Source organism: Lathamus discolor, chromosome 5 (assembly GCF_037157495.1).
Source record: "Lathamus discolor isolate bLatDis1 chromosome 5, bLatDis1.hap1, whole genome shotgun sequence".
Lineage (NCBI taxonomy): Eukaryota > Metazoa > Chordata > Aves > Psittaciformes > Psittacidae > Lathamus > Lathamus discolor.
In genome coordinates this window covers 3,038,750-3,063,482 of record NC_088888.1, presented here as the reverse complement: position 1 = coordinate 3,063,482, position 24,733 = coordinate 3,038,750, and the positions used below count along the sequence as shown (strand labels likewise).

The 24,733-nt window shown below is 44.0% G+C and overlaps 2 protein-coding genes and 1 long non-coding RNA gene across 5 annotated transcripts in view; 1 reads left to right on the top strand and 2 right to left on the bottom strand.

The window, feature by feature from the left end:
• The window catches only part of PTPN14 (protein tyrosine phosphatase non-receptor type 14), a 120,713-nt gene extending 101,557 nt beyond the window's left edge, over positions 1–19,156 (top strand). The window contains exons 16-19 of the mRNA XM_065679407.1: positions 4,437–4,565; positions 5,492–5,726; positions 7,786–7,949; positions 12,478–19,156. Coding sequence (XP_065535479.1) covers positions 4,437–4,565; positions 5,492–5,726; positions 7,786–7,949; positions 12,478–12,606 — 657 coding nt within the window. The 3' untranslated portion in view covers positions 12,607–19,156. The remainder of the gene's footprint in view (positions 1–4,436; positions 4,566–5,491; positions 5,727–7,785; positions 7,950–12,477) is intronic.
• LOC136014596 (uncharacterized) lies at positions 10,005–12,123 on the bottom strand. Its single transcript, XR_010612791.1, has 2 exons — positions 10,927–12,123; positions 10,005–10,722 (listed from the first exon to the last, which is right to left on the bottom strand). It is a non-coding gene; the product is annotated as an uncharacterized LOC136014596 (long non-coding RNA).
• Positions 19,157–20,374: 1,218 nt separating the features above from the next.
• Positions 20,375–24,733, bottom strand: part of SMYD2 (SET and MYND domain containing 2) — a 30,528-nt gene continuing 26,169 nt past the window's right edge. For all 3 annotated transcript variants that reach the window (XM_065679415.1, XM_065679414.1, XM_065679417.1), the window contains 3 exons: positions 24,278–24,452; positions 22,871–22,979; positions 20,375–20,803 (listed from right to left, as the gene is read on the bottom strand). In XM_065679415.1, coding sequence (XP_065535487.1) covers positions 20,723–20,803; positions 22,871–22,979; positions 24,278–24,452 — 365 coding nt within the window. In that variant the 3' untranslated portion in view covers positions 20,375–20,722. The remainder of the gene's footprint in view (positions 20,804–22,870; positions 22,980–24,277; positions 24,453–24,733) is intronic.

Genomic DNA, 24,733 nt, shown 5'->3' with positions numbered 1-24,733 from the left:
TTGCAGATGAAGGTGTGTTAAAGCTGCTTTTTGCCTTTCTGGATGCATAGCAGCATTTTCTGTAGCTCCGGAGCTCCTGAAAATGTAACTTGGAACGCATCATTGTACCTTTGTGTCAGCATCTCTAAAGTCCCCTATCATCGTCATAGAATGGTTTGGATTGGAAGGGGCCTTAAAGCTTATCCAGTTCCAACCCCTTGCCATGGGCAGGGACACCTTCCACTAGAGCAGGTTGCTTCAAGCCCCTGTGTCCAACCTGGCCTTGAACACTGCCAGGGATGGTGCAGCCACAGCTTCTCTGGGCACCCTGTGCCAGTGGCATGCGTGAGCTGATTTAATTGCTAGAGGCTGGGAATTCATTTCAGAGAGGCATCTTTACTTTTTTTGATGCCCACCTCTGCCAGCTGGTTGGGGAATATCTCCATTGGTTAATGTAGAAAGAGATGCTGTTTCTTAAACCTCATGAATATGGGTTAGAGCAGCCCACTACCTGCAATGTGACGTGGTTGTCATGACCATGCACCTGAAAGGATGTGCAGGCAGTGTATGTACTGATTTATCAGTCCCAGTAGCCTTGCAGGCCAGTGGCGCACTGCAGCAGCCCCTATGGAATGAGTCCCTGTGACTGAGTGGTGCAGCCTGCCACAAAGACTGCAAGAGGTTTGGCTGAAGTATTTTTCCCATCTAGTAGTATATAGGATATGATATTTAGAACCCAGGGATGGAGCTCCGTGTATGAAGTTCCATGCCCAAAGCAAAAGCATGTAGTTAAGAGTAACACATTCACATAGATACTGCAATTATATATAAAAATACTGTATTTCTTCCTTTTATGATGAGTTTAGTGATTCTGAAAGATTTTTTAAGTATGCATTGATAGAAAGAACATTGATAAAGAGAATACCTTATGCCTTAGCGTGTCTCTGGTTGGATACTTCATTGAATTTCTGCTTCAAAATAACTTTTTATCAAGAAACTTCAGATTTCTTCTTAATTCAATGCAGAAATAATTTAAGAAATGGTCTGTTACTTGCAAACGTGGCAGGTTTTACCAATGAACTATCCTGCATGGCTGTAGCTGCTTGGTTTTCTTTAGGCTTCCAGTACTATTTGCAAAGTCCTTTGTTGGCTTTTCCTCCTGTCCCTCAGATGACAGATTCTCTTGTCAGAGAAGGGCTGTCTACTTTTTCTCATTGTCAAAATCCAAATTAAAACAGAATAATTCAAAAATAATAAATAAAACCTCTGTTAAGTTGGTATTTTCCTGGTGTAAGAACTTCAAGAGACTTTCTGGCCTCCTTGGTTGTGATTTAAAGTGTTAATTCCTGTTCATAGAATCCCAGACTGGTTTGGGTTGGAAAGGACCTTAAGATCATCCAGTTCCAGCACCCTGCCATGGGCAGGGATGCCTCACACCAGACCATGTGTGTGCAATCTGGCCTTGAACACCTTAGATAGATGCTGGGGTTTTGCAGAATCAGACATTGCTACGATGCATTCCTGAGCCCAAAATTTTTCATCTCCTTTGTAGGATGCCAACAAAAAAAAAGAGATTCCTAACATAAATGATGCTCACAAAACAGCACTAGCCAGAAAAGAATTTTCCTTGGCTAGTTTTGAGTCCACGTTTTCCTTGTGTGTTAGCATTGGACACCTCTCGCATTCACATTGCACCTAGGAACATGCACAGATGTTCTAGCACATAACAAGAGTCCTTGCCAGTATTTTGCTCTCCCTGCATGGGGAAGCCAAGCAGATGTGCTTTTGCTTAGAAGGTAAAATTTCATCTGCAAGATTTACCTTAGTAGCACAGTATGTGTGTGTTTGCAGCCCAAGAGTCAGTTTTTAATGTCCTGCAGTTAGGGTATTAGAATGCAGTAAACATTCCAGACATCCCATTCCCTCCAGACTGTTTATGGGCCTTTCGTATCATGTGCCAGAAGGCTGGATATTTGGAACACAAGTCAGTAGACAAAGACTCCTATATCATCCTGATAAGATCCATGCCTGGAGGATTCCAGCTCCCACTGCTCAGAAATAGTGTGTAATCCTGCTTATTTGCCACTGAGCTTCGCTGTTAAGATATGAAGATTGTCTATACCAGAGAGAAAAAGTGTGATTAAATTTATGGATCAAGCAAAAAAGTTCTTAATACCACTTGGTTTGACTGGTCAGGTCAGTATTAACTGAAAGAGCTCAGTAATACTGTCCCAGCAGTACTGCACGTGAGCATGCAAGCACAAAAGCAGTTCACATGCAGGATGCTGGTTAGTGCTGTGCAGCTTCTGTTCATTGCCACCTAAGAGAAGAACTTGAGTCTGCCTGCGTTGGTCTTGCAGATTTTAACCATCATTCAAAGAGAAGAATGCTGCATAGGAAGAACCAAGAAAATGAGCTGATACACAGAGCTTAATATGGTTTTCAATGCAGAGAAAAATGTGCTATCATACAAAGTGCCAGTTACAAGTGTAAAACCCCAAGTGTCTCAGCTTAATGAGCAGCTATTTAAATAAGAGAGAAGTCCATTCTGTTTCTGCAGATGTGTTCAAAGACTTGTACCTCAAACGCAGTATGTGGTTAAACAGAACGCTCCTTGTAGCGTTGTCCGCCAGCACCTTCGTAGCTGTGGACGTGTCAGTATTCCTGTTGTAAATCATCATCTCTGGGATTTATATCTATAAATCCCATATATATATATATATATATAATATTGTATATAATATGTATGTTATATATATTTTATATATATAGTATATAAATATATATTTATATCTTTGTTGTGAGCAGTGACACTGGGCTAATGTGGAGAATTCGTAGAATCATAGAACAGTTTGGGTTGGGAAGGACCTCAAGATCATCCAGTTCAAACCCCCCTGCCATGGGCAGGGACACCTCACACTAGACCATGTCACCCAAGGCTCTGTCCAACCTGGCCTTGAACACTGCCAGGGATGGAGCACTCACAACCTCCCTGGGCAACCCATTCCAGTGCCTCACCACCCTAACAGGAAAGAGTTTCCTCCTTATATTAGGAGCTTAATTAGGAGCTCTTAGCCTGAGAAGGGAAAATATTTTACCTTGCCATCTTCGTTTGGTTTTCCTTTTTGCTGGTAAGCATATTTCCAACTGAGAGCTGGTAGCTCTGGAAGTGGTTTGGCTTTTTTACCTAAAATGTTAGGAAAAAAAACCACCTTTTTTTAATAAATCTTTCCTGATGTATAGCAAATAAGCCTCCATAAAATTGTATTTTTTTTTTATAAACAAGCCATTTTGTTGGTGGTGTATTTTTAAACTTCATAGTTACATGACGATCTGCCTCAGTCAGGTAAAAGAAGCAGTGTTCTACACTGGTTAACTCCAAGGGAATGCTCAGGGCACTACCTAATTGACAGTGTGTAAGCCTTTATGTGCTTTACAGATAATGTCCTTACTTGTTGTCATGCAAATGTTTCTATAAGATGTGGTTGGTAATCCAGTTACGTGTTGGGAAATAGATTTGTATGAGTACAGCTTTAGATCGTTTTAAATTTGGCCAAAGAAGTGATAAATGCCCCATCCCTGGCTGTGTTCAAGGCCAGGCTGGAGGGCATCTTGGGTGACACAGTCTAGTGTGAGGTGTCCCTGTCCATGGCAGGGCGGTTGGAACTGGATGATCTTAAGATCCTTTCCAACCCAAACCTTTCTATGATTCTATGATATGAAAGCCATTTAATATGCTGGATTTACTTCATAGTAGCTTGCAGCTTCTAAGCTGAAAAACTCAAGATGAGTGAGGAAGAGTTAACTTGAAATGAAGCCTGTCTTGATCTCATTAATAGCTGGCAAGAGGCCCATCCGAGCTTTGCGTTATGTACAGTGTGTGGGCATAACTGCATCCCCTAGGGACAGCTTGGCCACATCTTCAGCAGTGCTCAGTGTAATGAGTGTCTGTTTAAGAAGTTATTTTTTGCCTGAGTGGAAAAGACTCGAGGGAGATCCCAAACAGCAGAGTTCTTTAGCTTTCATCGTGGAAAATGGCATTTGCACTCAGGCTCTCTACTACGCCACTGCCGTGTTCATTTGCAGCAATGCGGTTGCCTTTTTAATGCATAGGGACACTTCTGCTGCCCACTTTTTCCCTCATCGTGGCTCTGTCACAAAGCCCAAGAAGTCAGTCAGCTGCTTATTTGTCTTTAAGCCATATCAGAAACAGAGCCTCAGCAAAACAGCACCAACCTCTTTTCATCTGTATGATCCAGATGCAATGGCAAGAGAAATAGACGACGTTTTGGTCAACGCTTTATGGGCTTCAAGAAAGAACTTGGCAACACCAAAGATTGTGTTTTGTCTGATTTGCTCTTATCAAAGGGTGATTCTTGTTCAGAATTTTGAGTGAATGGGACAGGCACTGCTGAGAATTTGGGCACTGACTGTATTTTCTGTTCTTTTCCCCCCAGGTTACTGTAGGTGGAGAGGAATGGCACTATATTGCTACCCAAGGGCCTCTGCCACACACATGCCATGACTTCTGGCAGATGGTGTGGGAACAGGGGGTGAATGTTATAGCCATGGTCACAGCTGAGGAGGTATGTAAAATCACAGAGCACCGTTCTTTCTGATGAGAGCAGATCTCTTGTTATCATCACTTCCCACTCCAGGAACCTCTTCTTTCTATCAACAATCCTTTTTCCGCTTGCTCTGTTTGAACATATGCCTGCTATAATACTAGACATGGTAACTTTCTGATACTGAGTTTGGCAAGTTCTAAAGCGAAACAAGCAGCACTCCCCCTTCTCCCTGCTTCACTCCAGCTTGGCCAAGCCAAACAAACATGTTTCCACTGAGAGCACTGAACTGCTCCTGGTTAAAATGACACAGACTTCCCCCCTGCCCAAGGCCAGTCCTGCATGCCATCACTCTTATCAGCTGCAGAGAGACCAGGAGCTGTTGTTTCTGTAGAAGTGTTCATGTTAAAAAAAAAAGAAGAAGAAATCTTTTTATTCTTATGCCAAGCAAAACAGTTATTTCCATTGTAATCCAAGAACTATGTGCTGTGTTACAACAACCGGCACATGGTGCTAACTAACACTGCCTTCAGCTTTGTGCAGGGTTGCTGTTAGCAGACACAGGGAGTGCCATAGCACATCAAGTCACTGTCCAGTTCCCAAGGCTGATCAACAGCACATACTTAGAAGCTGGTGAAGAGAATCTCCTTCCATTAGAAGGAGAAGCTTCTCCAGGAGGAGAGCATCTACCAAGGTGTTGTAAGCAGTAGCTGGCTTTCACCACAAGAAAAGAGCTCTTCGTGCATTTGTAGTCTTAAAAATATATGGCTGAGAGTTTGTTTCAATGCATATTTTCTTTACTTTGTAGGATATTCCTTGCTCTCCCTGCAATTTGAAATAACAATACTTGGCTTACCTGCGGAGTTTTATGCCCTCTGTAAAGAATTTTAGTTGCAGGAACTAATGGCTTTTTTTTCTGTTTGTTTGGGTTTCCTTTTGTTATTAAGGAGGGAGGAAGAAGTAAAAGTCATCGTTATTGGCCCAAACTGGGCTCTAAGCACAGCTCAGCCACTTACGGGAAGTTCAAGGTGACAACCAAGTTCCGCACAGATTCTGGCTGCTACGCGACTACTGGTCTGAAAGTCAAGCATCTTCTCTCCGGACAAGAGAGGACAGTGTGGCATTTGCAGTACACTGACTGGCCAGACCATGGGTGTCCAGAAGAAGTCCAAGGCTTTTTATGTAAGATTTCTTTAACTTGCATAACATACATCAAAGGCTGCTCACACTGGGTTCAGTGCTCTGCACCTAGTTACAGCCGGGATTGGTATTAAATGGTTATTGCTGAGCATATAAAGTTTGCACTTTGCTGTGGTTTGGAGAAAAAAGTGGGATTCAAGAGGTAGGAGCTAAGGTGATTGAGGATTTTGGCCCTGAAAGGCCTGACATAAGAGGAGAAAAAAACAGGCAGCAGCAGTGCTAAAGACTCAGGAAGTTTAACATAAATACCTCTGTTAGCTGATCTGTTAGTGTAAGTTATCACTTCCTAACTCCCTAATGAGTGTAGGAGATATTAGGCTGCACAGAAATGTGATTAGAGAGGTTCACTTGTCAGTGAAATATGGGACAACTCCTCCAGTTCCATAGGAGGCTGTTATTGCTGTCAGCCAGCATTTAGTTGTTCAGGGGCATCAGACATGTTGCAAAGGAGCAGAGGGCTCCATCACGTATGCAGTAAATCTGACCTCACTTCCACTCTTCCAACTACAGGTACCCGAGAAATGCTAAGAGCCTTCCCAATTGGATATGATCCTAGTATATGCACTTCTGAGAAGACAGACATTATATTCATCTCTATTGAGTTAATAATGCTTCCTACTTCTCCCCAAGGAATAAACACTACCCCGTTAAGTAATAGGAGTTCAATCATTACTTAACTAAAGCCACACCTCTGCCTCTGCAGTAGAGTGGGATGTAGAGACCTTTAAGTTACCACTGAAGGAGTCAGCATATGGTGTACTGATGTGTTGTTGATGCTTGCCCCTCTTACTTCCTGACAGCTCTGCAACTGCAGGCAACTCAGTCCTCCCTCGGGAAGGTCCATTAGTTCCACTTCAGTCTTGACACAGCTACAGTCCTTCAGTGGTGCGCTTCCTTTTACATGGAATAAGCTTGATGTCAGTAACATCCTTCTTTCCCCAGTTCTGTCACCAAGGCAGAAAATAAAAATGACATTTCAGTTTTGGCAAAGGAGTGCCACAGGGTCTGGCTTTAAGGCAAAGCTATTGTCCACTTCTTAGTTCTGTTTCATGCTTTATTTCTCCTGCCAACCCCTGTAGCTGTGGTTGGGTGTGACAGTAATTGGAACCTGACTGTCCTCATTTCCTCCGTCCCATTGTTTGCCACCACATACAGTCCCATTTCAGTGTGTGCATTGAAACACAGCTTTTCTGATGTTGGTAGGCCTTAGCTACAGCTGCCTCTGTCAAAAGGACTGCCCAGGCTGCAGTGCCGTGACACCAGGAGTCAGAGCAGGAAAGTTTGGCTTGCACCTCACTTCCCACTCTGACTGGTGGTGGGAAGTGAGGTGTCTAAGAGCTATGCATCTGGATCTATGTTTCTGGGTGAGGTCCATCATCTTTGTCATGCATCTAGGCTATGCTGGAATGATGCTTAGAGGTCAGGGTAGTTGTGTCACTTGATTAGATAAACACACCATAAACAAGACAACTGTTCTTGAGTCATGCACTTTCTAGAAATGGCTTCAGGGGAAGCAGACAATGAACTCCCAGAAGGGCTGGGAGCTGTTGAGAAACAAACCCAGAGCAGAGAGGTGGGTGAGATTCTGCCTCACTCTAGAAGGGAGGAGGGAGGATGGGAGAATCAGGGCAGATGGATGCTCTCTTTCCATCTGATACTGCCATTGACAGGCAGTAGTTTCAGTGGGACTTAGCTGTTGTTTTGATCCCAGCCTGTTAATGGCGGGGATTGCTGTAAGTAATGTCTAGAATCATCTGCTTTGGGGACTTGGAGATTTGCAGGGGGGGAAACAGAATTAAATATTTTAAAAGAACTATTTAATTTAAAGGAGCAGACTCCCAAGTAATCACTAACACCCAGCTGGTATTTGCCGCATCCAGTGCTGCTCATTGCACCCTGGCCAAAATAATCAGTATGTTGTAAAAACTGTGAATTATTGCCACTTGGACAAAGAATGACCTCTCCATGTTGTGTTTTCCTCCCCATTTTTACATGTAGACATATAGCTGTCTGCAACCCCGCCTGCATTTTCTCTTTGCAGCTTACCTGGAGGAGATCCAGTCGGTGCGCCGCCACACCAACAGCGTGCTGGACAGCAGCAACCCCTGCAACCCGCCCATCGTGGTGCACTGCAGCGCTGGGGTGGGCAGGACCGGGGTGGTCATCCTGACTGAGCTGATGGTCGGCTGCTTGGAGCACAACGAGGTGAGTCAGCTGCTTTCTCCAACCCCGAGCTCCTTCCTTGGCTAACCAGCTACATTAGTGAGGTTAAAAGGCATTGAAGTGCTTGCTTTCTACTGCCTCTGAGAGACCAGGGCCTTAAATGCAACAGGTAAAGGTTTCCCATGGCAGGTTACTTGTAGTTTTCTTTTGAGTTGATGTTACGTGTTTTGTTATTAGTGTTATTTTAATCCATTCAAAATTAGGGCTTTCTTCTCTAAGAATCAAGTCTAATTCCTACCTGTATTTAATTAATAGCCTATAGACAGTGTGTTACAAAGACTACCTGAGAGAGGCTAGAGAGTAATATCAGCTTCCTTGGTCTTTTAACTCCAGTTTTTTTGCTCTCTAAACCAACTCCTTAGACTCCTTCCTCTCCTGTATTGCCTCTAATCTCATCTGAAACTTAACTGTGTTTTAAGGAACAAGTGTGTACGTTGGGGTTTTAGGCACTGCAGTCAATATTACAAGAGTAGTAATGCAGTCTGGAGTTAAGAGCACCAGCAGAGTAGCCATGTGTAGCAACTTGCTTTACATCAGTGTCATGTGTCATTGGGGAACTGTTCAGGAAGAGTATCACACCTTGAATAACAATGCGTCCCACATTTTCAATGTGACAGCTATTGAAACTGGGGATTTCTGTTGCCAAAGAAACTGCCCAAAGACCAGAGCCTCTTGTAGAGATAACAATGCAGCAAGAGTAACAGACAGACACATATTGTCTGCCCCTCCCATTAATCATTCACTGGAGGAGTTGCTTGAAATTCAGGGAAGACTGGATACATGCACCTGAAATGCTTGCCTGCTTCTCAGTGTTACCACAGAGGAGTTACAGGTTTGAGCCTTCTTGTGCATGGAAAAAGTTGATGCAAGACATTAGTTTTTGCTTTCTACTGTGTTACTTCCCTGCCTCCAGCAGCTCATCCTTCTGTAGTTACAAGATCTTGTAGAGATCCTGTGTTCAGGTCAGCTGTGAACCATCTCCGGCTCTGCTTGGGCCTCCCTAGAGATGAAGCTGTCCTGTAGATCTGTGATGCAATTTACACTTGTTTTCCTCAACTTCTTATTTGGGGGTGATGGAGGAAAGGGGAAGGAGGAGCTGACTTGGACAGAAGGGACCCATAGGTATGTGCTTTGGGAATCCTGCACCCTTCCTGTGCTGGCTGCTGCTCAAGGAACTGCTCCTATATGGGGCAACAGCTCTGACTCTTGAGCATGTTTGACTTCTTTCCTTACGCAGTGGTACCTGGAAGTGACTGCTTGTGGTGTTCACATAGGAGCTGTGACATTTCTGCATGCCAGAGGAAATCTGGATAGCTGCAAGAGCCAGACCTGAATGACTTGTGAGCACCAATGTAGCTGCATCTGCCTTACAGTAACCTGACTGTGTGCCCAGGAACAAACCCCAACAGTTGTGTAACATGTTCTGGCCACCTCGGTTGTCTGTGGTTTATGGTAGTCACCTGTTTGGCAAAGAGCAGTTGAGCAGTAAGCGAAGATAAAGGCAGTGCTGCAACATCTGAGCATGGGGGTGAGCCTTGACATTCAGAAGGATTCTCATCAACTTCACTAGGAGCTGATGGTAGTGCTCAATAAGGGATTTCTCTGATGTCCTTTAATTAAAGCATTCTTTTGTCTTGATTAATAGCAAAAATCATCATTAATTTTAAAGATTATTTTCCTTAAGGGCTTTTTTGCTCCAGATTGTGCTAATATTTTTGTTTATTAAAACCTAATTAAAAGAATAGATTAACAGTATGTTTTCAGCTTGTGACAGGTACTGCACTGTGCACAAAGAGGGTTCCTTTCCAGGCAGCAGTTTATTCTGAAGCAGAATGAATTGCATTTTTTCTCGAATAGAATGACTTACTACTTCAGATGCCTTAGTCTTATGAATTGGCTGATTTCCTCAGAAATGTCCTAGAAAGTAGATGTGTTAACATATTAGTGGTGAAGGAAAAAAGGAGAGGGAGGTTGGAAATCCTGATACAGACCATCTTGGAAAGTCTGCAGCACTGCTGGACTTCTTTGAGTCAGAGGTTTCAGGTTTAGGTAAAAAGCCATGTTTAATCAAATTCTATACACCTTAGGTCACTGTGGCTTCTATGCAGTTGCTGGTTGAGTCTAAAGCTGTGTATCTGTTGCAGGGATACAGTTTCAGTAACTTGCTGTATAGTAATATGTCACATCATTACATCCTTACTGCTGTAGACATGTAGAACAAGAAAGTAATTGAGATCCTGCTCTACCCAGTTCTGGTTTGGACCTGGCACTGGGACATTAACTCATGACTGCAGCTGCAGTAGATTTTCACAGGGGAGAACCCTTAGTTTGGCAGTCAGAAATGAGTAGCATTTTTGCTTGTTCTTTTTGCAAATGCCACCTCTTTTTGACATGTACGTTGTGCTGAAGGTGAGTGTGAAGATTCTGCTCACCTGGAGTAAAGCTGACTACAAACAGAGGTCAAATAGGCAGGATGGAGTTTAGTTTCTGAGATAAGCCAAAGCCACATCATTCTGGGGAGGTGCAGGGATAGCTGTGTGCTCACTGACAACCAAGGAGCTGTCAAGCACTGAACTGCTGAGAGAGGAAAGTGATATGCGGGTCAAAGCTGGCCTGCAGTTCTGTTGCAGTGGCTCAGGTGAGATCAGGTTCCATGTGACTCTGCTGTGCAAGGCCTGTGTGGCTTCCGTAAGCATCTGAGACCACAGGGAGGCTTTCTCTGAGTGAGCTGGAAAGAGCTTGTCTTGCTTTGCTCCTGTTTGAAAATAACATGACGTTACTCATCACAAATCTTTATGCTTGTCGACTCTCCAGAGATGCTCTTTTATAACAGCTTGTTGGGATATGTGGCAGAGTATTTAGCCTTGTTTTCAGAAAGTGATAGCCTCTGAGTTAAGGCTTGTTTATGTGGAAAGCAGATTGAGTTTTATATATACAGACAGAAATGGATATGCCTTACCTTGCCAGAAAACTTGCAGCATGCATGGAAGCAGCCCCCATTGCACCTCCAAGGATTAGCAGCAATCTTTGTTTCTGTCTTTGTCCAGGTATTGCATTTGTAACATTTCTTATCTCGGCCAAATCAAAAGACTTGCTAAGTTCCTTTCTGTGTTTCTGGAATGGCAAACTGGCATTACAAAGTGCACTTTGTGTTACCCGATAGAGTAACTGGCCTTCAGTTTTATATCTTGAACTGCTAAAGAGTTTCCTCAAAATTGGTGTGTATCTTAGTGCTTGCGTTTACTGCTGCCATAGAAAATCCGCATCCCTTATGTTGGGTCATCCTCCACGCTCTTTGCATCTGAGCCTGGGAGGCTCAGCTTCATGGCTCCATGACTTCTGAACAGCTCCTCATGTACCTGTAATAACAGATAAAGCACAACATCATAGGGGTTTTTGCTCCCAAAATGCTGGCAATATGATGGTAACACCTAAGGAAATTTGCAGTGTTTTCTAGCGCTTTCCCTCATGGGCCTCTGTTTCAGACAACTCGTTGGGTCATTAATTCAGACTGCTACATGGTGCTGGTGCCCCAGGGTGCTCCATGGGGTTAGAGATGTCCCTTTACCATGGATCTCCTGCTCCATCCCCACTTACTGTGATTTAGTTCCTGTTGCAGAGCATTTTCAGGGCATGGGAGTGAACTTCCTTTGGATGAAACTGAGCTGGAAGAGACCTTCATGGAGAACACCATAATGTGTCCAGCTGTTAGTGGATGTTCAGTAGATAGAACTGACTAGCGCTGGCCTGAAGTCTGCAGGACGTATATTGTAGATACTGGGTTTCACTTGACAGATTGCTTTCTTCTATGTACTGGCACAGACTTGGCTGTAGGAGGTGTCAGTTTCTGGATCTTCTGGTGACAGTGAGTCCCCTTGCCTTTTAGTGGAAGGATCAGTGTACTTGCCTGCACAGGGAACCGTTGTTCTTATGATTCTGATGCCTCCTTCCCATTCGCAAAACTGTCAGATCCTCCCTCTATGAGTAAGTTTCACCATGGGTGAGAGCACAGGATGCCAGTGGCCATGGGGCCTGTTGATGCCCTCAGTGGTAGAGTCTGAACTGAGCTATTTAATCTTTAAGTTCTAGACCAGACCTTCCTGATACATCTAGCCTTTAACCTTAGATAACACAATATATTGAGTTATTTTCTCGAGTTGACAATAGATATGCTGAAGCAGAAAAAAATTCCATAGAGCAGCAGTCCTTTAGTAGGTGTTGGACTGATGATCTGCTGATAGGTAATCAGTGGTGCACAGCTGGAAGACAAGTCTTTGGTCATCTGCCTATTTACATCAGAAATTTCTGTAAGCTTTAGTGGGGAAAGCATTGGACGTGCAGTTCTGTACGTACTCCTTGACACGGAAGTTGGTAACAAAGTTGTAGTTGGTTATCATTCATTACATTATATAAACACAGTGCAGTTCCCTGTCAGGTAGCTGATACTCGAGACAATGACTGATTTAATGAACCTACATCCTCATGCCTTTTTCTCTCCTTTGCTTTGCAGAAGGTGGATGTTCCCATGATGCTGAGACACCTGCGGGAGCAGAGGATGTTCATGATCCAGACCATAGCCCAGTACAAGTTTGTCTACCAAGTGCTCATCCAGTTCCTGCAGAACTCCAGACTTATTTAACCTTTCCAAACATCCCAGACCCAGCTTTGTGGATCTGACTGAACCTTACTGATGAACAAGAGGAACTGCCTCGACAACGCTGTGTGCATGTATTGCACTTCTTAAGGTTGTCTTGAAAGTAAGGAATGCTTGTTCTTTACTAGCGTCTCCCATGGATTATTTTATACAAGATATAATTTATTTTTCTTGGAATAACTTGTGAATTACTTTAATAACTTGTAAAACTTACAGTGACCTTCAAACTGAACCACATTCGCATAACTGGTCTGCATTGTAACATGTCCCTAAGAAAAGCAATCCTTTGTAAAGGTAGTTTGCTGGCTTTTATTTTGCTGCACAGCTTCTGAAATGAACAGTTATTTGGAGGTGGGCTTTTTCTCATGTAAGAACGTTCTGGACTCAGATATGTGGTGTCCATGGTAAGAACAAGACCTGCTACAGCTACAGTTCTGCTTGAATGGAAGCTGTGGGAACACAGTCCTGGAGCACGGAGCCCTGAGCCTCTGCACACGCAGCAGGGCACGTTACAGAGGGCTCAAACACAGGACATTGTGAGGGCAGAGCGTTTGGGTGCTAAACTCACCATTCCACAGGAATTAAGGTTTTAGATTAGGCCTTGAAAAAAAGCAATATTGGATCTTTTAAATGAGGCCTTTGCTACTGTCTGCAGTCCTTGAAGGTGTTCGGAAGAGCTGAAGCAGTGCAGGGTGAAGAGCAGTGACCTGGAGCAGGCTGAAGTCAGCGAATGAGTCTTTCTGGTAACTGTGGTGGGCAGTGGGTTAAACAGCAGGGGAATTTCAACTCAGTGCCGCTGAAAAACCGAGCACCTTCTGATGGATTACACTGAAAGTTTTATTGCCTTGAGGCTCACCTCCTGTAGAAAAGGAATCTCATTCAAGTTAGGCATCCCCAGTTGCTTTAATTTCATGTGTAAGCTACTGTCTTCATCACTGTCATCATTTTACTTTCTAGTCATTTGAACTTTAAATCATCATTATGTTCTTTCCTCCGTATCCGAGATCTCCAAACAGTGACCCTTGAGAGCTTTAGCTCAGAGTCTGCCTGGAGTCTTCCCCCATCACTCTCGTGGTTTCTGAGCGCAGGGAGCAGTCTGTCTTTTGGTGTTGGCCAACCTCACTTTGTTAGGGTATTTACTGTATTGAATTGCAGAGATCATCTCTCTTCTCTGTCTGGGTCACTTTGGATTCTCCCTCCTATTTATTACTATTTTATCTGGGTAGTGTTCAGGGATTCCAGTGAGGATTCAGAGGATGATATGTATTTATGTATAATAACATAAAGGAGAAGTGGTCTTTGCCTGAAGTTTACAACCAGAAAAGCAAAGGGAAACAAACCTCATCCACTGCATAACTAGGGCACAGAGCCTTAACTGGCTCGCCCTAGGCCAACAGTGAAATCTGTAACAGCTAGGAAGAATCCTCTGTTTCCTCGAAGTCTCTCAGCAGTTAGACCTGTCCTCCTCTGTCTCTCAGCACTGGCTAGCTACTTAGCATGACTTGGTGCATATGCCTTTCTCCAAACTGTTCATTTCACAGGAGTATAGCATGTTATGAATTACCTTGCAGTGTATGCATGGCTTTTATGTACAGTTAGTTAGAAGTGACAGTAACTGCACTTTTAAAAGATATTAAAAGGGATAAAATAAGAATTAAAACCAAACCAACCAACCAAAGCGTCAGCAAACTGTGGTGGGTCTCCCACACTTATTTCTGGTGTAAGAGATGGAAAGTTCCTGCACTGAGGTTGCTGCCCTCCCCGCACTGACTCCTGTTTCCTGTGGGCAGTCCAGCTCTGCTCCAACTCGGCAGTCCTGATGGATGGCTGGAGGATGGATCAGGCTAGAGAGGCGCCCTTGAGGTCTCTGCTCCCTCTCTGCCCTGCTCACACCATAGCTAACTAAATCGGAGGAGCTTGCCCAGGGTCACATCCAGCTTCAGAGGTCTGCAAGGGTGGTGATGTTGCAACCTCTCAGGGCACATGATGCAGTTACTCTTTCATGGTGAAACTACCTTTCTTGGTATCCCTTTCCCAGATTAAATTAAATCTTTTAGTCCTGTTATTGCTTTTCCATTGCATTCCCTCCTCCAAACCCCTGGTGTCTGAAGGCCTAAGCTGACAACTTCAGCACTAAACGGGCCCAGACACTGGCCCCTGCCTAAAATCAGTGGGAGTTTAAGTTAAGGCTCAATACCAGAATGTGTCTTAAATGTATTTAAACCTGTGCTGTGTTGATTTGCTACTCTGCCACAGAGGCCTAATGAGGTGATGAGGATTAGTGGAGGCTTCCAGCTACCAGCAAATGGTGAGGAGTTATTCAGCTGTAATATCTTGACCGTATTCCTTTTAGGGCTTAGTTGAGTTTTCAGTCAACTTCAGTTTTCCTCTGATTCCTTCTGCCAATGCCAACATAGATCTTGTTAAATTAGCAGCAACCATTTAAAGTCTTTGCAGCAGCATCTGCATGATAATTACACAGAGATGCTTTCTATCTGGGAACCAGGCCAAGGAATAAACCTTGAAGCAAAGCGTATTAAATTAGTTATCTCATTAGAACTTTCTGAATAATTTCCTAATGATGAATTAAGTTTGAACTCAGGGCTGTCAAGTCCCATTGCTCCACTTGGATGTGAGAAAGGAGGGAAGAGAAACCGTCCCTATGTCTTATTATTCAGCTGCTCTTGGCTGAAACGTCTACTTCTGTTTCTACAGTGAGCACAGGAGAATTATTGCATAAGGGAATGTAGAGCTGTGATTGAAAGGAAGAAGATTAAGCAAATGGCTTTTATGCAAAGATGCATCATAGGTGTCTTAGGAAAAATATTAATTACAAAATGGCACCAAAAATCCTTTCCATATTAAATCAGTGCCTATTAATGAGCCAAGCGAGTGGCCATGGCATAAACAGTCATTTCCACTCGCCTCCTGCTGTGCCTGCTATGGTAGATAGAGGCCAATGTGACTCACTTTTTCCCTTTCATTGTCAAAGAATGGTAATTTTAAACTTTTCCTTTCATCTGACTTCAGTGTATTTTTTCCAGCTAGATTTTATCTTGACTGGATCTGCTAATACCATAAATGAATTGGGCTGGTGCATGTCTTCAGAGGTTCCTTTCCACCCCAGCTTGCAACCAAACCTCAGCGTGCCGATGCTTTATGATTGAAATGTGATACGTTTTTGTAGGGGAAAAACTGAACCTGCTGACTTTGAACCTGTTGTAGTTTTATCACACTGAAATTGCTTGGGCAGTATTTCCTAACCTTTAGGGAGTGACAGGAAAATGCCTTTTGCATCCAATTTTATTAGTCATAGCAGGAATGAACGCATGAGACTTAAAGCAACAGTACGGTGTAGTTTCTGTTCCACAGACTTAAACAGTGGAGTCCATAAGTAGAAAAGGACAGTCTGGAGTTGCTGTATGTTGTGTTGCATGGGTTTAACATCAAAGCATGACAGGTTCCAAGAGACCAGTGACCAGTTTCATCCGTTTGGAGGAAAGTCTGGATTGAAAATCCCACAAAGATGCATCCATGGTCAATGAATGGAGCCGCTCCTTAAGAAATCTGACACAAGTGGTCTTCTCCCAAGGCACCCATGTTCATGTTCAGCCTATGCTCCCTGACTCTTGGAATGGATGAGTAAGTCCGACTTGGGAATCCATTGTGTGTGTTTCCATTTTGTGCACTCTTTACCTGTACTTAACCCATCTTTTCTTTAAGTTCTCACCAATGATAGGGTTGAGGTTGCTGGCCTCTAGCCTTCAGTTAATTTTGGTCTGAGCATTTCATGCCTGACATTGTCTGATCAGGGATGGGCAGAGATGACAGTTGAGTTGTGAGGATGGTGGACATGAGCTGCTCAGGTCCCACTTGTTCCAGCTCCTCCACAGACCTGCTTTGGCATCTCAGGTCCTGGATTAACTGAGGGACGATGAAGCTTGCTCCCACAAGCCTTCTTCTATATAGATGATAGGGACCCTGAAAGCCTTGTTGGAAATACCTTTTCCCTGAACTAGTTTCAGCTGGCAGGAGACACATCTATGAGGCTTTATTCAACCTAGTGCTAATGCAATCCTTTATAAAAGCATACTGAAGGACATTTGTTCCACTTATTTAAAACAGTTGCCTCACTCCAAATATTAATAAATAATACTTGTATGATTTCAATAGCTTTATTTTCAATTACTTTCTTGTAAGCAGACAGAAATGCAAATGGCAAATCATCACTTGGTAAAGAGTGAGTAAGTCTTCGTGCTTCAAGAGAGATGGTCATTCCAAACTAATACATTATTTTATCGATGCAGTATCTGCTGCCTCTGTGTCCCAGAAGCCACTCTAAAGTAAATGATGAGGGGCAATCTCATACATGGTTATAGCACACAAATCCACAGGGAAGATGCAGCAGCCACTGACCGTGCTGCATTCTCAACACCCGACTTCCCCCTGGGCTCCTGGGAGGAGATCATGATTGCATTGGCTGCTGTCAGTCTCACTTAGTTTGTGCTCCATGTGCTCAGAAAGTGGAAGCGTCAGTGTGGATGATACCTACTGTGCCAGCTCCTGGGCATCGCTGAGAGAGGTGAGGGTTAAATTTGGCTGCTTATCTTTGTGGGAAAGAACACTTTACATCCAGAGTGGTGGGGTGGCACCCACTGCATGCGATACAGAATGGCATTGCATTGAAAGAGCAAATACCAGAACTGAGCCTGAAGGGGAAGCACTGCATGAAGGCAGCGCCTCACACCCCCTACAGAGGTGTCAATCTGCTGAGGTATAGTCCAAGCCACATGAGGGTTGGTGCCAACAAGAGAGAGGTTTCAAGTCCAAAATGCCAAAGGCAATTGTCCTCAGCTGGGTCTCAGCCTTCTAGAGAAGTTTTCTTGTAGAACCTGGTGCTGCATGATATACAGATGCCATGTGAGATTTGAGAAGAGGAGGACACTGCACAGGCGGCTGTGTGGCTTGGCTTGCAGGGACTGTGCTTTGGGGAGGGGAAGAGCTGCCTGCTGGGGCTGTTAGATTGCTACTTTTGACCTGTGCACTCCATGTTTCACAGTGCTTAAATCTTGCCAGTGTTTTTAGAGTATCTCGGATTGCAGTTCCATTGCTCTCGGCCATTTTTGGCCAGTGTGTTCCTTTGTGGTTCCATTGCCTGTCCTTTATGTGCATCCTCACTGAGCGTTTCCCACATGCTACAACAGCAGGGCTTTGCCATTGGAAGGTGAACTGTAAGTCAGTGGTGAAGTAGTGCTGGGATTCTTCAGCGAAAGCTGCTCTTGAACAGTGAGGGCAAGGCTAATACTTCTACTGATCCCTGAAACGTGCAGTGCTTGATAGTTTTACTGTGCCAAATCACCTGGGTAAGACACTCTGCTCCAGGTATTCCAGGGGCACTGTTTCCTGATGAGACAGGCAGAAGTAGGACATGAAGGCTTCCTCGCTCTCTTGGACAGTGGCTGGTAGCTGACACTTAAAGAGGAAATATGTGTAGAAGAGGGTGCTCAACCCCTTCAGCAGACCTGGCAGCCAGTCCTGCAGGGCCTTCCTGAGGCCCAAGTTGAATCCTGCTTACTGTGTTTAATGACTGCTGATGGAGCCGTCTCCCATGAAACCTCTTCTCTAGAACCCATTTCCTCCTCTGGCCTTCATGATGTCCTGCGTTGGTGAGTTCCACAACTTAATCATGCATTAAGTGTCTAAGAACTTCCTTTTTGTGCAAGTTAAAGTTATTTTCTTGCTGCTAGTTGGTCTTTGACAGAAAACAAATCTTGAGTGCCAGAACCCTGTCAGTAGGATGTTTATCCCATTGCAGTCGCGCCATACAGAAACCACATTTTCCTTACTAGTAAAGTACCTTTCTTGGGCAATTTTACACAGGAGAAAAGTTTACACATGCAGATGACTGTAATATCCCCATATATAATTGTGTGGGACATGTTAAATAACATGTTTTAGTAAGTTTTATGTCACTGGATTTTACTGCCCTGCTTTTCTTCAGTATTTCGATGCTTCCTCGTTTATTTGTTCTGTAACTGCATACGTGACAGTTCAGCACGGAACAGTGAGCTGAATCTCACTACTGTGTTGTATGCACACCGTTTGTAGAGACATGAGACAGCAGTTATGTGCCCTTCCTGCCCCCCCCCCCCACTCCCTCCTGTCAGGGCTGAATGGCGGAACTATTCTATGCTATTGAAAGCCTTTAAAGAAAAAAATCTATGCATGCTATTTTATATTCTAATGTATTATTCATATCAGTCCATAAGCTTATGCTTGTCAGTTTTATCTTGTGTATAGAACTGATTACTTTTGACAGTATTTTTGCACTGTTTCTCTTCCTTCTCTTTTTATAAAGTTCTATTCAGCATTAATTGACTGCAGTAATTTTTTACCCTTTTAACTGCCTTTGTGTAAATAGTTTATGATGATATACTTTGGCAAATATGAGAATGTCTCCAGCACTAAGGTTTTTTGGTAAGGCTGTCCTTCATATTCACAGTATACAATAAACTGGTTTTTTTTTCAAGGAAAACCTTGCTTGTGCTCTGTGTTCTCCTCTGTAACAGCTTAAGGTTTTGTATTTGCACCTACCGTGCTTGTGTCAGCTTCCCCTGTTAAACTGACAGGCACAGCCAGGGCTGCAGCGAGTTTCAAGAACCTTCTGTAAGGGCAAGGCTCCTGCTGGTGATCCTGCTTGGCTAAGCTGATTCTTCAGCGTTGAGGTATGGTCTGCACTCTGGAGAGGCTTTCTGAAGGTGCTACTTCCCTGGAATGAGGGTTTACTTGACAAGATAAGGTTAGGATAAAAATAGCTGGTGCCCTCTTCCTTGGCTTCCTGGAACCGTAAGATCTGGTGCAGTTTTATGCACTCCAGCAACAACTGCTGGCAAGGGAGCAATGAAAACTTTCAGCAAAATGAAAGCTTGTTCTCTAGCAGTTTCGTTTTCAGAGCAGTACTTACACGAAAGGAAATACGATGGAGTTCTTGATGATGAGGTGTGCTCTTCCTCTCATCATACTTCATAGGCTATGAACACCATACAGGTAGTTTTACTGTGCAACATATTTCAACTTTGGTGCTGGGAGTATACAGCCACATTCTTGCTTCCTCTTCCCTCCCCCAGCCTTAAATGCAGTCTCCCACTATTCATCCCTGGCAGTGTTAAAGGCCAGGCTGGATGGAACCTTGGGTGACATGGTGTAGTGTGAGGTATCCCTGCCCATGGCAGGGAGTTGGAACCGGATGATTCCAGTCCTTTCCAACCCAAACCATTCTGCGATTCTATGATTTTATGAAGGGGAAAAAACCCACCCTCCAGGGCTTAGCTTTTTCTGCCCATACTTAAATCCAGGATTTTTTCTTCAGAATATGTTCTTGTTCCTCTCTCAAAAGTAATTTCTAATGTATGAGTAGAATAGTTTTACCTCACTGGAGGCAAAGGTATGGCTATAAGGAAATATGAGCTCTCCTCTGCACTGAATTCACTTTACCTTGTAAAGAGGGTTAAAAAGCCAGAAGTTGCATCATTCCTGCCTTGTACAAGCCTTCCAGCTCTGCCATAGGCACCAGCATTCCCTGTACAGGACATGCTGAGCTCCAGGGCCTTGTGGTGATGAACCCCCTGGGCCTGACACTGCAAACAAAAGTGATTAGTGAAAAGAGGATGTGGATACTAAACCACAACTGAGAAAGTACAGCTTTTGCTTGTTATTTAGTTAGATTAAATGAAACAGCTTAGGCAAAAGTGGATGTCACAAAACCACTGCACCCAAGAAGGGTGAAGATGACTTTATTTACTTAAATAAGATACACATTAAAATCCACAGAGAAAAAAAAATGGCCACTTTTGCACATGAGCTGTCAAAAGGCATCACCTTTAAGAAACTATGGATGCATCCTTAAAAAAAAAAAGGGGGGGAAAAAAGGCAATTGTAGATGTGTGGAAGCTGGGAACATTTTGCCAGGCCTAAGTGTGTTTGTCATTCCAATTATAGGCCAGAACTGTGTTCATACTCTACCGCATTTCAAAGCGCTCCTGAAGGCTTCCGTAACAAGGCTTTTAACTAAAGGTTTGAAGGATTGCATAGATTCAAAGGCTCAGTGGTCCTCTAATTCCTTTTTGATCTCTGAAATGTATGGATGATCCTTCCCGTGTGCTACTTCCATGATAGCAATTGCCTATGAAAAGAAAAAACTATTCACACAATTGATTCCTATATAACACCAGGCTATAAATACTCACTTTAGAGGTTTGAAACAGTCTGACACCTCTGGCTACTTTTTGTCCCCTTGTAGTCATAAACGCAGTAGGAAATAAAATGGAATTCAAAACTAAGTAATAAAGGTTTTACATTCAGAGAACGCATCTTTCATCTTACAGGGTCCCAAAGCACCTTTCAAAATGATATTCCTGACAAAACTACTTTGAATGCAACCAGCTCTAGGACAGAAAACTGCAAGTGGGGTGGGTGACGTTCTGGCAGAGGACTTGACTTAACCACTATCAGCCCCAGCTTTGTTCCTACCAGTTTATCCTTCAGCTGTCAGAGCAGGCCCACTGCAGAAGCTGCATTAAGGCATTCTAGACTTGCTTTTGCGAACCCTCCATCAGTTCCAGGGGTTTCCAAAGGAAGCAATGGCTCAGGCAACCACTGAGGCAAAAGCACAGTGTTGCCAGGTTTGGCCAGAGGCTGCTGTGCCCATCCTTGCTCTGCTCCCAAGAGCCAACATTTCAGGCAGCCAAACCCACAGACATGCACTTCCCACTCTTCACCCTGCACTGTGGAGTGGGTGCAGAGGCAAGATACCCACTTGAGAAAAGGATATCAGTGGTCCCACAGAGGTGTAATAAAAGGCAGCAGCAGGTAAGACTGAAAGAAGCAAGTTCAGAGTAAGTCTGAGAACATTTAAAGCCCACTGTGCTAAGATCAAGCAAGGAATGGTGGTATTCCAGCTCTCCAGAGCATGCAGTCACTTTCTCCTCGGGAAACTCCGATGGAATTTTGCTCTTATATTTAAATCAGTGCAATAAGAGCCTTTGGTTCCACCTCAGGAGCACTGAGAACTGACCCCACTGCTGCTCCTGCCCAAAAGAAGAAAGGAGGAGGGCCTTCTGGAGGAGCTGATTGCAAACACAGAGAGAACAATGGGTTTGTTTTTTCACTAAATCCCAAACAGCAGGGGCTGGGATAACTTTGGGCAGTTCCCGTAGGCAGCTTTTGGAAGTGAGTCATTAGAAAACATTTGTGTTAGGAAGCGAACTATGCCAACAAACCTACCTACAATTCCCAGCCCCCAGCCCATGTTCCTACTGGCACAACTCCCAGTTTTAGTCAAAGCTTTAACACCACAGCGAAGGAAAACCTATGTTAAATTTAAACCAGGTAACAGTTCAGTTTTAGAGTATATATTTGTGTAGTGTCTTTCACCATGGCTGCATGGCTCTGTTATTGCTGGCTAAAAACTTGCCAGCATCTAAAAAGGAATTAAAAAACCAACTATGGTGCCATTGCACACCAAGCCATTATATGCTACAGTAGTCACTGAGGCGTAAGAAATGACAATAAACTTCTGTCCAACAACAACAGGCGAAGGGAGTCAAGAAACATGGTACAGCCTAATAGAAAAAAGAAGAAAAACCTAAAGAATAAGGGAATAGACTAATAAAAAGGGACGAAGAAAAATGTAAACCCAAACTCTGTATATGCCAACTTCAGCATTACCAGATGCATTGAATTCCCTTCAGCTATTTGAAAATCGATTTGTTCCAGAACAAATAACCACCAAAAGCATGCCTAGTTTAGCCAGGATATAGTTTAACTGGATAGAGAAAGCACAGGCTTCAGGCAAACACTATGTGCCTTTTCTAAGAGCCAAGCATTTTCTCTGTCTTTACCTAGCAAGTGAGAAACTGGAGTTCTCCATTTACAGTAGCACAGCTCTAGCTCAGGGAAGAACATATAGCAAATATTTAAGCATACATGTGACTCCATATAAGCTTAAGCATATGACTCCAGCTGCTGCAGAAGTCTATCATGACAAGGCAAGACCCCTTGCACGTAACAACAGACTGATACTGCATCTTTCCAAAAGGAAAACTGAGCCCAAAATCCAGTAACCAAATACATTATTAACACATGGTGCATTTCCTACCAAGCCAGGTCTGCTGACAGAGCAGCATGTAGTGTTTTCAGTGCCCCCATGCCTGAACTGGTACTATTAATGAAGAAACCTGGAAAGAAATACCTTCTTCAGGGCTTTAACTCCAGCTGCTCTGTTCTCCAGTGCCATGTAGAGTCTCCCCAGTTTCAGCCACATGGAAGCAACATTCAGCGAGTAGGGGGGATAATGTTTACTGCAAGAGAGAAAGGGGTTCAGCTCCATCAAACCTGGCAGTTTCACTGCACTTCCCCAGCCCCTGTATCCCTCTCAGGGGGCAAGAAGCTGCCTCTCATTGCCCCTGCCCATTCTCTGCTCATCCCCCTGCTGCGACTGCCAGGAGCCAGCGCCAGTTGTGCCTGGGATAGAGACGCTTGTCCACTGGGAATCAAACTGAAACTGCCATATGCCTCTGAACAGCTGTCAGATGGCAATGACTTTCTGCCACTAGTTTTAATCTAGCCAGCTACAGAAAGAGGCTGCATTGTTTGGAGGTTTTGGAGCCACAGAAGTAACTCTGCCTACTCCACAAAAGAGTTGGTCTCTAAAGGAAGGCGAGGGGCCCTCAGCAGCGCTACAGCACACACACCACCCTGTACTCACACTGAGCTAGCAGAGTCCAGCTCAGCAGAGCTGACCTGGAATGCCAGGCTCTGAGCCAGAGGAGCTGGGCAAGTCCCAGGGAAGATAAATAGTACTGCACCCCCAGGAGGGGGAATGTTGGCTCCTTCTTTGTATCGCTGTTCTCTGCCAAGTGATCTGTGACTTTAAGTTGGCATCTGCTCCAAAGAGAGAGCTTTACTTGCACTCCCCCCAGCTGGCAAGAAAATGATGTCTCAAGATGAGAATCTGCTTGGGAGATTTATGGCAGAATCAGATACAGCGCGTAACTGGCTGGCTCTGATGAAGGAGATCACTACTGTTAAGAACACAGGAGGACCGATTGGAGAGGGGATGGATTTCTCCCTGCAGAGGCTGCGTGCTGCCTTACCCCACACGGGCCTCTAGCCTGTGCATCTCCCACACCTCCAGCTCCACGGCACTGGAACTCAGAGACCTCAGGGCACCCAAGGCCTCCCTCTGCTGCTCAACCCCAGCACTGGGATACTGGAAAAGCACTGGGAGAGGGCTGGAGGCACAGCAACAGCTTTGCCTTCATCACATGATGCAACCTGAAACTCTGCTTTAGTAAAGTATTAGGATATTAAAAACCCCACAATCTAGCTAAGCAGAAGTAGCACAGTCTCCCAGGTGGTACAGACTTATTTTGAGAACTCAAAGCAAGGCTCTCAGTCACCTTCTGCTACATCTTGGAGATCACTTAGACAAAAACAACATAAACCCCAGCATTACACATTCCTTTCCAAGCAGTGATGTCATGAGCAGCATGCTTATACAACATGTACTGAAAGAAGTGATGTCTGTCCAAACCTTTCTTAATTATTCAGATTACTGAATTAGAGCACTAAAACCAATAAAGAGTCTCATATTTACCTGTATGGTCTGATAATTTTTTGCCCATAACGCAGTGCCCCTTCCCAGTCTTGCACGTAGAGACACACACCCATGGCCTGGTACATCATATGTAACATATAAACATTACTGTTTTCAAACACTGCACCCATCTTGTCCAGGCTGAGCTCACAGATCTCCAGTAATTCACTAGGAGGTATGAAGTCAAGGAACTCAATAAATAGATGGTTTCTCATTAGACAACTACCTGGTAATGCCAAAGAAGCACAGACTTGACCTTGTTCACAATGGTTCTCAGAAGTCGTCTTTTCTTTCAAACAGCATCAAAGCATCTGTGCTACAACCTCAGAGCTACTCTGAGGGGTATTTTGTACTCAGAGGTATTCTGCTCATGAGTTTGTTCCCCTCCTACTCTGATATTCTATGAAACTAGCTTTCAGGTTTAAAAAGCAACAACAAAAAGCAGCTTTCCTGGAT